The 17,056-nt window shown below is 46.1% G+C and overlaps 1 protein-coding gene across 3 annotated transcripts in view; it reads left to right on the plus strand.

Annotated features, from left to right (window-relative positions):
• Positions 1–17,056, plus strand: part of KSR2 (kinase suppressor of ras 2) — a 329,003-nt gene that overhangs the window by 280,472 nt on the left and 31,475 nt on the right. For all 3 annotated transcript variants that reach the window (XM_075568096.1, XM_075568097.1, XM_075568098.1), the window contains 2 exons: positions 5,725–5,821; positions 11,286–11,419. In XM_075568096.1, the coding sequence (XP_075424211.1) occupies positions 5,725–5,821; positions 11,286–11,419 (231 nt within the window). The remainder of the gene's footprint in view (positions 1–5,724; positions 5,822–11,285; positions 11,420–17,056) is intronic.

Here is a 17,056-nt window from a genome sequence, read left to right on the forward strand (position 1 = left end):
CCGCAGAGCGGCGAAATATACCGCAGCGCGGCAACATATACCGCAGAGCGGCGACATACCGCAGAGCGGCGAGATATACCGCAGAGCGGCGACATACCGCAGCGCGGCGACATACCGCAGCGCGGCGACATACCGCAGAGCGGCGACATACCGCAGAGCGGCGACGTATTCCGCAGCGTGGCGACATATACCGCAGCGCGGCGACATACCGCAGCGCGGCGACATACCGCAGCGCGGCGACATACCGCAGAGCGGCGACATACCGCAGCGCGGCGACATACCGCAGCGCAGCGACATATTACGCAGCGCAGAACAAAGTAGGAGGGCAGACAATAACCTTGTGTAACATAAGCGTACGTACTGTACGTGGTTAAGATAAATGGAGACAGTAGGATGGAAGTCCCTGAGATTACAGTCATCGGGTTTCTGACACGGTGCAAGTTGGTAGCCAAAAAATGTACATTTATTTCTGGTCTGACTGAGATTTTTGATACAAAATAAAGGAAGAGGCCGAGGTGCAGAACGTGATACAACGCAAGACAATGTGCGCATCATGTAACGCCTTCCTGACTTCTCCTACTGACACCCTCCACGCAGGCAGACACTGCACAATAGGGCCAGGGACCTTGGTGCACTGGTGCTAAGAGATGGACGTTTAAAATCCCTCGCTGAAGGGCAGATTTATAAAAGTGTGATAGCCGTTAACTACCATTCACTTGCCCATTATGCAGATCAGGCCTCTCTATCATTAGCCCATCAGCGTAAATTGAATAGTCAAAGTGCCTTGATAACTGGACACTATTGTTTTTGTCTTTTGCACTGAAAGAAGTTTTGCAACAACACTCCGTTGTCTGCACACAAAAGGTCCGTCCACTCCACTGTCTGCACACAAAAGGTCCGTCCACTCCACTGTCTGCACACAAAAGGTCCGTCCACTCCGCTGTCTGCACACAAAAGGTCCGTCCACTCCACTGTCTGCACACAAAAGGTCCGTCCACTCCGCTGTCTGCACACAAAAGGTCCGTCCACTCCACTCTCTGCACACAAAAGGTCCGTCCACTCCACTGTCTGCACACAAAAGGTCCGTCCAGAAGTGCTTATTGGTACTTCATGAAACTGTAAAAAGACGAATAGAAGTCAGGTAATCCAGAAACCCATCCAAAGCACTCGGCATGTCCTACTGTGGTTTCTCAAGGTGAAATAAGACCCATTGATATGACTCAATCTAAACACCCTTGTTTGAAATTTACGACACCAACCTTGAATTTTCAGGAGGGAGGTTGTGGATGACGGGTGATCAGTCTAAGGAAATGTATTGCTGCAGAAATATACAGCATCCCCAAGGAAAAGCCATCTCAAATCTATCTGTCCTTTTTATCTATTCAGCTATAGCCTTGTCTGCCTAATAGTGGGAGAAAATAAAGAACTATCCCTAAGCCAGGGGAATTGTTTCTCCTGGCTGGTTTAATAAGTCAGGACCCCAAAGGGCTAAAGGCAACAATATTATTAGCCCCTTGCAGCAGTCATTTGCATTGGTGGCCCTACATGTACCTTCTCACACCCTTCTTGTTCCCTTTCTCTCTTTTTTCCACTTATTACTACTAATTTATATCGATGATCTCTTTTTCTTGTATAGCGCTGCAGTGTACACAGTGCTGTACACAGAAGTTGCTCCCACTGATTGACCTTTTAGCCAGGGTGAGGATAGGCTTTGTTGTGGCTGGATCAGTGGTACCGTACTTTCGTAAAGTATGTATCCACGCAGAGAACTGTGTGTTTAAATGTCTGGCTCCGGTTTGTGGAGCAAGGCTGCGGCGTATGTAAGGAAAGCTTCTTACATCTGATACAGTATATTAGACTTGCACTACTTCAGATGTGGAGGATTTGGGAGGAGGGCAAAAGGAGTGGAGCACAGAAACAGACTGTGATACATCTCATTATAATCTGTGCACCATGTAACTCCCCCCAACTCCTCCTACTGACTCTCCCCAAGGTGCAAGCTGGGGCAGAGACGCAGAATGTGATACATCTCATTATAATCTGTGCCCCATGTAACTCCCCCCAACTCCTCCTACTGACTCTCCCCAAGGTGCAAACTGGGACAGAGACCCAGAATGTGATACATCTCATTATAACCTGTGCAACATGTAACTCCCCCAACTCCTCCTACTGACTCTCCCCAAGGTGCAAGCTGGGACAGAGACGCAGAATGTGATACATCTCATTATAACCTGTGCCCCATGTAACTCTCCCCAACTCCTCCTACTGACTCTCCCCAAGGTGCAAACTGGGGCAGAGACGCAGAATGTGATACACCTCATTATAATCTGTGCACCATGTAACTCCCCCAACTCCTCCTACTGACTCTCCCCAAGGTGCAAGCTGGGGCAGAGACACAGAATGTGATACATCTCATTATAATCTGTGCACCATGTAACTTCCCCCCAACTCATCCTACTGACTCTCCCCAAGGTGCAAACAGGGGCAGAGACGCAGAATGTGATACATCTCATTATAATCTGTGCACCATGTAACTCCCCCCCAACTCATCCTACTGATTCTCCCCAAGGTGCAAGCAGGGACAGAGACGCAGAATGTGATACATCTCATTATAATCTGTGCCCCATATAACTCCCCCCCCCCAACTCCCCCTACTGACTCTCCCCAAGGTGCAAGCTGGGGCAGAGACGCATAATGTGATACATCTCATTATAATCTGTGCACCATGTAACTCCTCCCCAAACTCCTCCTACTGACTCTCCCCAAGGTGCAAGCTGGGGCAGAGACGCAGAATGTGATGCATCTCATTATAATCTGTGCACCATGTAACTCCCCCCAACTCCTCCTACTGACTCTCCCCAAGGTGCAAGCTGGGGCAGAGACGCAGAATGTGATACATCTCATTATAACCTGTGCACCATGTAACTCCCCCAACTCCTCCTACTGACTCTCCCCAAGGTGCAAGCTGGGGCAGAGACGCAGAATGTGATACATCTCATTATAATCTGTGCCCCATGTAACAACACAAGTCAGCTTGCCGTCATAGTTAGGGGCTGGTGTATCTGGGAGTATATTTTCTGTTGAAAGACACTTTTTATAATAGGGTTATATTAAATGCTGTGCATCATTTCTTCCCTTGTTGTTCTGGGTCAAAAAGTTCACCGGGTCTGAAGTAGCTTAACTCTTTAAGTGCCCCTTGACGTTGGGGCAGTGTCCTTTTGAACGGTACCCAGGTGCTTTATGATGGGGCTCCTACATTATGGAGTTTTTGCTCCCGTGGCTCCGACCTCATGTGGTGGGGCCGTGTGATCGCTACACTGCAGCCTGAAGGATGCCACTCAATTTCCAGCACACAAAAGGTTAAACTTCTCTCTGTTAACAGCCTGTGTTAGCTAATCACCAGGTTACAAACCAATGCAAGTCTTGCAAACAAACTTCTCTTTGCTTGGTACATAAACCTCCCCACTTATCCGTGTAATCCGTGTACGTATAACTTATTTGTATCCTTTGAAAAATGAATGTTTCCCTTTTCTTTGGTTCCACTGAATACAAGTATATCAGCTAATTACGCTCATCTCTGACTAATAATCGCTTCATAATTACTTTGCAAAACTGAAAACAATTTACCTGTAGACTTCAACACTGACAAACAGTCTTATTACTAAAAGACATTGGAATGAGAGTTTAAAGACCCTTCAAAGCGTGTATTAACCTAGGAAATGTTACGTTTAAACACATACAGTCAGTGCTTCCAATTGTCCAGTATTCCAAAAACAGTGTCGATCAGCTGGAGCTAACCTATTAACCCTATGCGAGCCAGAGGGGCCACAGACCCAGAATGCCACATGTTCTCTTTGATACCAGGAGAGACTGCCCCTGTGTATATATTGAAGTAGTTTATTGCAATTGAAGCACCAACAAAGTGTTAACACTTTCACACCATATTAAAAACTCTCTGACGATGGGCCAGTAATACTGTATATTCTGAGATGCCTTGTTATTGGGATGTTTCTGTCATGGGATCAGTTAACCCCTTTGCGACACTGCAGGTCACTCCGGGCTGAGGCCATATAACCGCGGTGCATACAGTTCCAGGCATCGCATCGCGGGCGGTGCAGGCGTTCTCATTACAGGTGCGAGAAGCGAGTGTTTTGCTGTTTGCCCACGGCTGGGGAAGCTTTCTGTGCGGTGGTTGTGATGTCCTTCCTGGCTGGGTATCTGGGAGGTTTCTATTTAGGCAGCTTCTGAAACCTGCAGTAATGAGGAGCCGTTTCCAAATACAGCCTCCTCCCTAATGCTCCTGCATTGTTAATGCTTTGACTCCCAGAGAGGCCTGCAACGCATTGCTTAGCAGTGAAAGGAGTAAGGGCCGGCCTTAGGGCAAGACGAACAGGGCGGCCGCCATGGGCCTCGCGCTCCCTCTTCCTGTCGGCGCCGGGATCATACTTCCGCCTGACCGGAGGGGGGCAAGTGGAGGAAGGAGCGCGGGGCCCCCGGACCAGCAGGACCGCTTCTCACCGAGATGTAGGTGTCTGGTTTTTTGCGTTGCCATGGTGACCAATGTCACATGATGTCATGACGCCACAACGCTGCTGGAGGAGGGCTGCTCTTCAAGGGTTAAGTTTTTTCACAGGGGGGGGGGGGGGCGCTGTCAGCGTGCTGGCATTCCCTGTGCAAAAGCAAAGGAGGAACAGACCATTGGGGCAGATGGAAAAAGGGCAATTTTCCCTGGTTCGCCAACTTGAGCGCAAATGTTGCACATCTCTTATTAGGATTCAACGGTTTAAAATAGGAAGAGTGTATTACATGGTATCAATACAGGCGGTCCTCGGTTATCCAACGGAATCCGTTCTGGGAGAAGCGTTGGATAGTGAGTCCCATGTTAGTCAGTGGCGGGGAGCGTCGGATAAGGCGTTCAGGCGTCGGAACGCGGCCCATAGGGTTACATTGTAAAGCGTTGGTACGCCGTCCGTCGTAAAGTGAAACGACGGATAGCGAGGACCGCCTGAATATTGCAACTTCAATATATGTTCAGTGAATCCCAACAGGGGGTTCGGAAACCCCTAGGGGATCATGAAGTGTCTCCAAGGGGCTTGCCTAAAAAAATCGTTGATGGCGGATCCCAGGCAGTATAGTGGGTTCCTGAGCCCGTGTGAGGACTGCACATTTAGTAAGGCCCCAAACTGCACCTTAGCGTGTGTGGTATAACTGTCACTCACAGCAGGAGCTTCCAAAGACGCTCCCCACAATGCTTTGCATCCACAGCAGCAGGGCATTCTGGGGCGTGAGTTTGGAAGCTCCCGCAGTGAGTGACCGCTATACCGCCCCTCCCCACACCGAGGAGAAGTTTGGGGCCTTATTAAACGTGTTCCCCCCACGAGCTCAGGACACTGTCTGGGATCATTCGATCAGTATTGTTAGCGATAGTCTGATGAGTAGGCAATTTTATACATTTATTTAAAAGATTTATTAATTATGGGTTTGCATAACAAATATTTTCTCGCAGGGGCTGCACAATGTGGAAAAAGTTGGGGGAACCGCTCTTCTAAACCGTACATCTGAGTAAGACTTGCAAGGAAACAAAAGCTTGTGGTTTATTAAGTAACACTCTGCAAGTAATATACACCAACTGTACAATATTCACACTCTACAAAATAATAGCCAGAGACACATACTGTGTGAGATTGAGCGCTCTACTGAATACATTGTACATTTGTGTTGCAGCTTGTGTAAGGGAAGAACGCTGTTCTCCGTGGTCAGGGATGCAAAAATTGTTCTAGACGTCAACAAGACCAGACAGATAGCACAAGAGATTGTGAAGGTAAGACGCCGTGCCGGCAAATGTACCACTCTGTTTTACCTTTATATGTATGTATATCTGTATTTATTTAGAGCTATCCATGTGCACAGCGCTTTACAGCAGTAATACACATGACACAATAGGAATAAGCACGTCTATTTAAAAGTATGCATTAGGAAAAGGAGCTCCTGCCCCAAAGAGCTTACGATCTAAGTGCATGCAGCACTTTGCAAAGGGTACAGACAATGCAAAATACAGAGAGGTGATACAGTACGTTTATAAGTGCACTGGATATAAGTGTAAGTGCATTGGATATACAGTAGGTGTAAGTGCATTGGATATAGGTGAAGGGTGAATCTGCCCTAAAGAACATACATTAATGAAGCGGTGAGAATATAATCGAGAATCAACAATGTATTCTTCGTGTTGGAGGGTAACCTAACCTCTGCAGTCCCCTCTTACAGCAAAGGATCATAGAGCGTTTGCATCGTAGCAGAACTGCACAGCAGACACGGAGGGATGCAGCTGCTTTCCTAGCAGAACGGTTTATGCATCAGAAAGATCACACGGGCTTAATTAACTTCTTCACCGGCCACCCAGAGGTTAAAGGTCATAGTGCGGTGGAAGCGTTTCTGTATGTGTTACTGTATGTGTACAGCCCTTGGCTGAGTCACCATCATTGGTCCTTGATTGCCCTTACGATGTACGTTGTATGTGCTACGGGTGGGCCCGCCAGGGCCCTTATACACTGGCAGGTACGTCATGGCTTTGTAACTCGTTTTCTACGGGAAATCACATTCAACCTATTTCTAAGTCATTTTGTTGATATTATTTATTTATAACGTGTGTTACCAGAAAGTAATAATATAGTGAGAGTTACCGCTCGTTCTCACGCATGTCCTGGGCACAGAGTTATAATGACAAATACATAGTTACAATGAGTAAACAGGGTTATACATTATATACAAGACATAGCATGCACAGTTAGAGATAATATATACTGTATTATAGGCGTATATAACAGTTACAGACCAAGTTAAAATGTGAGACAGGTTTAGTTTTGAAAGAACTTAGTCTGGTGGCGGCTGTGAGAGTCAAAGGATAACATGTAGACATTACATAGATAAACACGTGTATAGCGTGTGTTTGTGGGAACCGAGTCCTGAACGCTCTTTTGTTGAGTCCTGTCACCATATTTATCAGCAAGAAACTCCTAATCGTTTGATAATCACTACATGGAGTTTCTTGCTGATAAATATGTGCTTCTTTCCAAATAGGGCGCAAAGTGATTCACAATTAAAATGTAGCGCTCAATAAGCAGCATTGTACATAGGATTATTACAGACACAGTCCCTGCCCAGGTGAGCTTACAATCTATGTTTTTGGTGCCTGAGGCACAGGGAGATAAAGTGACTGAAGTGATAAAGGCCCAAGGTTACAAGGAGCCGACACCGGGAACTGAACCAGGTTCCCCTGATTCACACTCAGTGTCGTTGTTCACAGTCAGTGTCTTTACTCACTGAGCCCCTCCTTCAGCTCTAGCTGAGATATCAATTCTCTACAAAACACCACTGTAGATAATAAAAAAGATTTGATCACCTATTTTGTTGACATTGCTTGAGAAAGTGGATGAGATGAGACCATCTAAAAAGTAATACGCTTGCTTTAAACTTTAAGTGTAGTGTTTGTATGAAACAACCTTCCAGCAATGGCAGTTGAGGCTCAGACAGTAAACTAATTCAATACTCCTTGACATAATCACACAAACATTTTAAATATTCAACAAAGCCAATGATCAAATGGAGTGAGAGGCTTCACAGCCTGTTCTTAGCTGGGTTAATGGCCCCTATCTGCTACCAGTTATATCTTGCCTTTTGTCATTGAGTTATTTATGGTTATGATTGTCTCCTAAATAACCTACTTCCCCATAACATCCACTCACTCCCAGCTCTCCCCAGCTGCAGCTCTGCTCTCTTATCTTAGCACAGTTCTTCCCCAATATCCTCCCCTTTCCACTCTTCTTGGGGGGGGGGGGGGGGGACACACACATAACCCCGAACCAAGAAATTAAGTATATATGTTTAATCACAGAATTCCAGAATTCAAATAAAAGGAACCGTGTCTCTCCCCTGTGCTCAAGTATCTCCAAACCGTGTCCCCAACTGTTCCATACCTTTCCCACTTTGTGGTATCCTCCATGAATGCAGCTACTCTCTGATTGGCTTGTCTCTGAGCCGGACACACCTGTAAGTGAGTAAGACTCACTCTTTGGAAAGGAAGACGTTCTTTCTGAACGGAAACATCCCATACAATACCTCGGGATTTTCTTTGCACCTTGCAGGGTACTATTTTTACTCAAAGCCCCATGTCGCTGTGTCAGGAAGATGTTGCTAGATAGACGCTATAAATCAGGGCTCTTCAACTAGTTCTCCGTAGGGTGGTCTAGGACGTTGGGTCGTGGCCGTTTCTCTGTGACCAAATGGCCACCGGCGCTTTTCTGTGACTCACCCCGCTGCCAGAACCTGCCGCCGTTGGCCACCTTGCCTCTAAGGAAAGTGCCTTAAACCCCCTAACCTAAGCCCTTACCCTTAAACCCCCTAACCTAAGCCCTTACCCTTAAACCCCCTAACCTAAGACCCTACCCTTAAACCCCCTAACCTAAGCCCTTACCCTTAAACCCCCTAACCTAAGCCCTTACCCTTAAACCCCCTAACCTAAGCCCCTACCCTTAAACTCCCTAACCTAAGCCCTTACCCTTAAACCCCCTAACCTAAGCCCCTACCCTTAAACTCCCTAACCTAAGCCCTTACCCTTAAACCCCCTAACCTAAGCCCCTACCCTTAAACTCCCTAACCTAAGCCCTTACCCTTAAACCCCCTAACCTAAGCCCTTACCCTTAAACCCCCTAACCTAAGCCCTTACCCTTAAACCCCCTAACCTAAGCCCTTACCCTTAAACCCCCTAACCTAAGCCCTTACCCTTAAACCCCCTAACCTAAGCCCTTACCCTTAAACCCCTTAAATGAACTCCCTACCCTAACAATTAAAACCCTTAAATTAACACCCTACCCTAAGCACTAAAATCCTAAACGGCAATAAAAATTACCTTAGAAGCGGCCAGCGGCGGGGATTCCAGCGGCGAATCGGCTGCGGCGGAGGGTCCATTTGTGGCCAAACACCAGCAGTCATTTGGTCGCGGCAAAACAGCCATGACCAAAGGTCCTGTTCTGCCGTAGGGGCCACATCAGAGAAGAGCCACACGCTTATTGTAAGGTCATTTTAGATATATTTAAAGACATACAAATGACTATATTTCAACATTTTACAAGCGTTTATAACATCTGCCCTATATATACAGAACCTTCATTTACAAGTAGGTTTTAGTGTGAAAAACTAGACTTTGCTGAATAGGCAACTAGTGTGAAATTAGCAGGAGCAGCGAGTCTAAAAGGGTCACCTCCAGGCCCTTCGTGGTCCGCCCGTGCAGATGCCCTGCTATAGATCTTCAGGGCCCTGTAGCTGTTCTGTTAATCTTTCTGCAGAGCTGTCCCGCTCCTACTACGGGAAAACTCCTGGTATTGGGAAGAAATACAAGAGGTCCTTCTGCATTTAGGTACAGTGCTGGTATATTTACAGTGCCTGTTTGCAGTATTGCTAACTCTTTCTGAGACACTCACCTGCTTCCAGTATATGCCTTTAATCTGATATATCTGCAGTCACACAGTCCTGCCTACTTTTTGCAATCCTCTCCACGCGTAGTTAGAAAGTGCATCACGTTCTGTAAGGTCTGCTAAAGACACAATTGATATTTTTCTAGTCACAGAAGAAGTTTGAGTTATGATGCTCAGAGCTCACAAACAAGGAAAGGAGGCCACGAATGCCGAGATGATCACTCCAGCCGCGTGCAGGTTGGGAAGAGTTATGTGACGCGTTTCAATCACTGCCCTCTGGAAATAAATGAGTCGGGGTGATGAAGCACGAAGCCTCCCTCGGTCTCCGGAAAAGCTCTTTTGGAATAGAAAGCGCCCTTACGAGGCCGTGGCGTTCACTAGGACACATCCAACTGCGTCTCATTCATTGTCTGGAGCTGACAAATGATATAGCAATTCCTTACCGTTCACGCGCGTTAAAAAACTGAACAGTTAATAAATCACATGCCTTTTAAAACCTTTTTTTTAAATTAAGACAGATATCATCACCCTTACAAAGACCTTCTCAACCACAATTAGAGACCCTAATAAAATGGCATTATGCAGCCATTTGGGGCCATATTTACTAAACCGTACTACTATTTCGATTTCCCTACTATATAGGACACCTTCCATCACTGCTACGTCAATACATTCCTTTCAAATGAATGGGGCTGTAAGGCAGGGGGGCGCAAACTGAGGGGCGCGAGGGAGGGAGAGCCGGCAGGGGGGGGAGAAGATTGCGCGCCCCTGTTATAAGGTGTCCTATAGCGTAACCCGGCTTAGTAAATATTGTCCTTGTTGTATTTTATTTTATAGTGTTCCCGCACTATAAGGAGCAGCTTTGCAATCATTCTCCAGACCTGAAGAAGCTCCTGGGACATCCATATGTGAAGCTCTTGGGACATCCACATGTGAAGCTCCTGGGACATCCACATGTGAAGCTCCTGGGACATCCATATGTGAAGCTCCTGGGACATCCATATGTGAAGCTCCTGGGACATCCATATGTGAAGCTCCTGGGACATCGATATGTGAAGCTCCTGGGACATCCATATGTGAAGCTCCTGGGACATCCATATGTGAAGCTCCTGGGACATCCATATGTGAAGCTCCTGGGACATCCATATGTGAAGCTCCTGGGACATCCACATGTGAAGCTCCTGGGACATCCACATGTGAAGCTCCTGGGACATCCACATGTGAAGCTCCTGGGACATCCATATGTGAAGCTCCTGGGACATCCATATGTGAAGCTCCTGGGACATCCATATGTGAAGCTCCTGGGACATCCATATGTGAAGCTCCTGGGACATCCATATGTGAAGCTCCTGGGACATCCATATGTGAAGCTCCTGGGCATTACTTCTGGGTCTCCGAGCAGCACAGAGACTATTCTCTGATTGCCCGGCCAAACTATAGCAATGAGATGGCGATCACACTCATGTCTCCTTTATAACACCGGCTGGTTTGCTTATTTTACATCTGATGGGAGCCGGGACAAAGACAAGTCATACAGTACCCCACATAACAAGTTATTTTAGCGGTGATATTTTGGGTGATATATTCCTTATTGAGTACGGTGAGAACACCCTGTTTTTATTGCTGCTTTGCTCAGTGAATAATGCACTGATTTCCTGGCACTTTAGGGAATACGATTGATATTCTTTTCTAGGTGTCTAACTTGGATGTAACCCCTGCAGTTCACTTTAGCTGGGATGATGGGTTCTTTGTTTTCTCGTTCCTTCCCTATCTTATGATTCTCCTGACCGCTTCTTATCCATTTATGCCTTTTAGGGAATGGGGTACCTGCATGCCAAGGGCATTCTACACAAGGATCTCAAGTCAAAAAATGTTTTCTACGACAATGGCAAAGTGGTGATCACGGACTTTGTTCTCTTCAGTATATCTGGTATATTGCAGACGGGCAGGTAATGTATGATGACTCCTATTTACAGTCTGCTGGAGAACGTGCACAGTTTTATGTCTTTAATATTGATGGGTATCCTGTGGGGAACAGGAGTAGCTCAGTGCTAATGTCACTGCCTTTGAATTGGGAGAGCCTGGCCTGAATCCTAGTGTCACCTCTGCTGTGACCTCGGACAAGTCATTTCCCCAGGCAGCAAAATCAGATTGTAAGCCTTTTGGGGCAGGGTCTTACTGAGCCTGAAAAATCTTATGTATAGCGTTGCAATGCTATATCTAGAAACGTATTATATCATCACGTTACCCATAGAGATTAGAGAGTAGAGAATTTTCAGCGAAAGTAGAATACGATGGGGAAAACGCCAAATTGTGCATTTTGTTTACATTCGCCAAATCTCTGAGTTACAAAATAACTGCTGCAGATACATATTTTTTTAATAATCAGAATTGTAGAAATTTAGAAGGGTTAACTAAAAAAAAATAATTTGTATATGTATTGAGTAGACATATTATGATCATCTGGGCGTATATATATGAAGTCCACCACCAGGATCTCAATATCCGTTCTATTCCCCTCTGCTTCTAGCTATCTTTCACACTTCATAATTAGCACTTTAATTATAATTGCAGTACGCATTTCCTATTTTACCCCAAGATCTGTTGATGTGAGACAAAATATAAAGCAAGTCATTAAATGCGAGAGAAAATGTTTTCTTTCTGTCTTGAATCTTTTCCTAATTAGGGTTCATTAAAGTAAAAGATTATAAATAAAATAAAAAAATACCAAAGCTTATAATGAAGAAGATATTTTTTTCTTGTCTTTTAATTACCTAGCTAACTGAATTTGTGCAAGAATGAATACTTCAGTAATAGGCGATACCTTTTTGTATATGGGCTGACAAAATATATGTAAAGACCAGCTTTCAGGTGCGATGCTGCCTTCCGGAAGCCGGGCAGTGCTGGAGACACATTATTTGTACCTGGTAGAAATGGCGTGCTACAAGAACCCATCCAAGGAATGTATATGTACGTTTTCTGTCTAAACACACACACAGAACGCCACATTCCGAAGGCGGTGTATCCTTCAATGTGCGTCTTGCAGCGTCTCCCCGTCTTCTGGCTCATCCATTCGTGTTGGCGTGAAATGTACCACACGCGTTAACTAAATGCCGTCCTTTTTATATATACGATGTAGCAACAAAGTTTTACTCCGCATCAGGATTCTATTAACGCAGAAAAAAGGAAGAAAGATTACGGAAAATGTCAAACTTTTGAAATCCTTTTGTAATAAAGGTACCCCCAAATCCCCTTATTTCTCCATACAACCTCTCCCCCAATCTCCATATAATCGCTCATCGAATTGCTCACTGTAGCACATGGAAACGTACATTCGCTGCTCTAACTCAATGGTGCACAAACTGGGGGGGGGGGTGAGATTTTCTGGGAGGGGGCGCGGCGCTTACAGGGGCCCCGTGTTCTTCCCCACTACATTTTAATTAAATTCCAGGAGAGCGTGCAAGGTCTCTGTAAGTCCCTTACCTTGTCTCTGGCGACGTGTCACCATGGCAACACATCGTCAAATTATGCCGCGACGTCACATGACGTGGCGTTGCCATGGCAACACGGCGCCACATTACTTTCTGACGTCAGAAAACGCAGGAGAAAGGGTGATTGGGGGGGGGGGGGTGGGGGCAGGAGCAGGGGGGGGGGGGACAGTCGTAATGGCCCCTTGAGGTCTCAATATGCTGTAAAGCGGTGTTTCCAGCACTGGAGAAGAGATCACTTCAGTGCAGCACAGAAGACTACTTCACAGCATATTAACTAGGGAGTATTATTTGTCAAAGTCTCCTGACTGCAATCGTGGGTGCAAAATACTGCATCGACCCCCCACAGCGCAACTGCGAATTCACTATCTGCGTGTTTCCTCTGAGATATTATTGTAACGACGCTCGTCTCTAAACAGGAAGCGATTCTCAGGGCTGAGGTGAAATATCAAATCACCGACCTGAACCGAGAAGGTCCTGAATTGAGAATAGAGTGGTCAGGGTCACAGGCTGGGGTCGAGGCAGGTGGCAGAGGTGCAATGTCAGGGTCACAGACTGGGGTCGAGGGAGGTGGCAGAGGTGCAATGTCAGGGTCACAGGCTGGGGTCGAGGCAGGCGGCAGAGGGGTAAGGTCGGGGTCGAGGCAGGCAGAGGTGCAAGGTCTGGTCATAGGCTGGGGTCGAGGCAGGCAGCAGAGGGGCAAGGTCGGGGTCACAGACTGGGGTCGAGGCAGTCAGAGGGGCAACGTCGGGGTCGAGGCTGGCAGAGGTGCAAGGTCGGGTCATAGGCTGGGGTCGACGCAGGCAGCAGAGGGGCAAGATCGGGGTCACAGACTGGGGTCAAGGCAGGCAGCAGAGGGGCAACGTCGGGGTCGAAGCTGGCAGAGGTGCAAGGTCGGGGTCACAGGCTGGAGTCAAGGCAGGCAGCAGAGGGGCATGGTCGGGGTCAGAGCCTGGGTATAAAAGAACAGGAACGCAGGAGTCTTACTGGAACAAACAGAAACCATGCTCTGGCAACTTCCTGGAGGAAGTCCTGCTTCAGAACATCAATAACCAAGATGGCTGCAGTAGCTGCAGTGTGGGCGGAAGTGAGGAGTGATGCCTGGAACCAATATGGTCGGCGGAGCTTCAATGTGGGCGGTGATAGCGCCGCAGCCTCATAGTTATACCTTTTAATAGACTAACGAGATAAACAAGCTGTTAATGCCTTACAAGGCAAATCTTTCCGTTTCCGGCACCGGGGCAAGCTTCTGGAGGATTATCGCCACGCGTGGGGACGATCCAGAAGCATGGACCCACCCACGGCGCAACTGCGAATGCACTATTTTCGGAGTCAGAGCGAGTAAGTCTCACAACATCTGAATGTACATCTGATGTAAAGAGTTTCAACCGTATCAAAGAATATCTTTAGAATTGACCCCACTCGAGATTTGCAAAGGGACAGACGTAGCAGAAAGGGAGTTTCACACCTATTTTTTACCATTAGGCTGCTTTGAACAGCTTTTGGTTGCAAAACATGGATGAAAATACTACGTGATCTCTTTGCAGCTGCAGAGCATGTAAAGTCAGGACCAGATAATTGTTTGTATATTTCTAATGTAAAGTACGGTGAATTCTTTTAGTGCCGCAGAACAAGAAGGCAATCTTAATTAGAACGTCCCAACCTTGTAATGAGAACGGAGACGCAGTTATTATTCATGATAACAACATTATTTTAAAATAATGAAGTGAGCGTGAAAGGTCTGGGCGGTGAACATTATACACAAAATAATTAAACATGGTTTTTCAGTAGGAGGTCAGAGAATTAGCTTTAAAAGTACTTAATTGGGTATGATTGGGGACATGAAGTACAGTATGTATTTATGCATTGTGGGCAGAATTTATCAAGCTTTACTTTTGTGGAACTTGAGATTTATTTCTGGCTCCTCTGCCTGAAAAATGGGTATTGATCAAAAAATATGTCTGATTTTGACAACTCTTTAGTTGGAATTTGCAAATTAAAGCCCTTTGTTTCCTGGTGTGCCTAGAAAATAACAGACATGCACAATACATTCTGGCTACGCTCCTATTCAGGGTGCTGTGGGGTGGCTTTGCTCCTATTCAGGGTGCTGTGGGGTGGCTACGCTCCTATTCAGGGTGCTGTGGGGTGGCTTTGCTTTATTCCTGAACGGCTAAGTCCTATTCCCTTGAATGCAGAATAACACTTTGCTACAAGGTGCAAACAACCTCAGCCAATTTAGAATAAGGGCCTAGTAGTACATTGTGATTCCACTTTGTTATATTATTTTACCCTTGTGAATTTTGCAGCATAACTATCTTGGCAGATACATTTAGCTACTATAGTTAGAACTCATAGATACAATGCAGCATGCTCCTGTTGTATATTAGTAGAAAGCTTATCAGTGTAGTACTGTAGTTGGTATGATATATATATATATATATATATATATATATATATATATATATGTAGGAGGGCCCCGGGTATATGGCGGGTTCCGTTCCAGGGGCCCGCCGTATAGTGAAAATCGCCGGAAAGCGGATCCGGCGATTTTCAGTTATTTTGCATGCGCAAATCGGCATTTTTGCCGTTCTGCGCATGCGCGACCTACGGTCTGCGCGCGCAAACTGCGGTCTGCGCATGTGTGCCGGGCGCACCCGTCCGTTCCGCGCATGCGCGACTGAGGATCCAAGGTGGCGGCCCCCTTCTCGGTGCCGCCGTATCAGTGGATCGCCGAAAAGCGGGGGTGCCGAGAAGCGGGGCCCTGCTGTATATATACATACACTATAGGTATATATACATACACTATAGGTATATATATATATATATATATATATATATATATATATATACACATATACATACACTATAGGTAAAGAGCGGAAGAGATGCTTCTGAAAAGAAATGGTTAAAATGCACACTTACAATTTCAGCCCGCGGTTATTTGCATAAGTGTAGTATTCAGGTACTGTAAGATAATGGTTTTGGGGGAGTCAGTGCAGTGCTGGTTGACACTTTTCCAAATACCATAACAAACATCCAGCTGCTGTAACTGTAGAGGGAGTTTAGAGCGTTGTCCCTGATGCTGGCTGTGTTCTAAGCAGAGATTGAGACCTTACCACAGCAGTTAAAGGATACTGAAGCTACACTAGACAAGAAGCTGGTTTCTGATCACGTCCGGCAGCTACAGTAGGAGCTGGTCTCAGAAGCAGACCGAGCTGTGTCATATTCTTCTGTTCACCATCAGCATTGGGAATTAAATGGTTACAAGGCCATAGCAAGCTGAAACAAAGGTTTCCAAGTGCATTAAGGTTCAGATTTACTAAACACTGCTAAGCCTTGGCACACCTTAAAGACCCGTTTACTTGAATGGACCTCATGGTGCTGTAAGTCTCAGCACTGTTTTCTAAATTGGACCCAGGGGCCCATATTTACTAAGCCGTGTTATGCCATAAAACATCTTCTTTCGCCGGGAGACCCATTTAGGTGACTCGGCTGGAAGGTAAATATCGCCACATGGTAAATACAGTATGGCCCTAAGTGTGTATGTCTCACAAATAACCTCTGTTTCTTCCATAACTAAAGGAACACAACTCTTAGAATATACCAAAGATTGCATATTTAGGACTTGTATCTCTCTAATCTGAGGGTGCATACCGAAGGGAAATTCTAGTGAAACAAGACACTTTTTTTAAACCTGTTTCATATCACATAGATAAACAGAGGTAAAATAAAAAGGTGCTAACATAAATAATCTTTCATCCCTTTCTTGCCCACACACGTGATCCTGGACATTCAGACAGTAAGCGGGTGATATATTAGCACGTGCCACCTGGTGTGGTTGCCAGAAGCATACATATTAATAGGGATTAATAATGTGACACTGATAATAGTCCGGCCCTGACAGGGGACCTGCCTCTGACCTTGTGTCCCACGGTATCTCATCTTGTTAAAATGATATGCAGCAGGTAGGGCAGGCAGCATATTAATTAAACAATCACCTCCAGGAAACCCATCACTAATTAATAGCGGGGATCCGAAGAGGGACTGATCCTGGGTCAGGCTGCGTTCGCGTGTGGATCAGTGAAGCAGAGCGGCTTT

Source organism: Ascaphus truei, chromosome 13 (genome assembly GCF_040206685.1).
Source record: "Ascaphus truei isolate aAscTru1 chromosome 13, aAscTru1.hap1, whole genome shotgun sequence".
NCBI classification, from domain to species: Eukaryota; Metazoa; Chordata; class Amphibia; order Anura; family Ascaphidae; genus Ascaphus; species Ascaphus truei.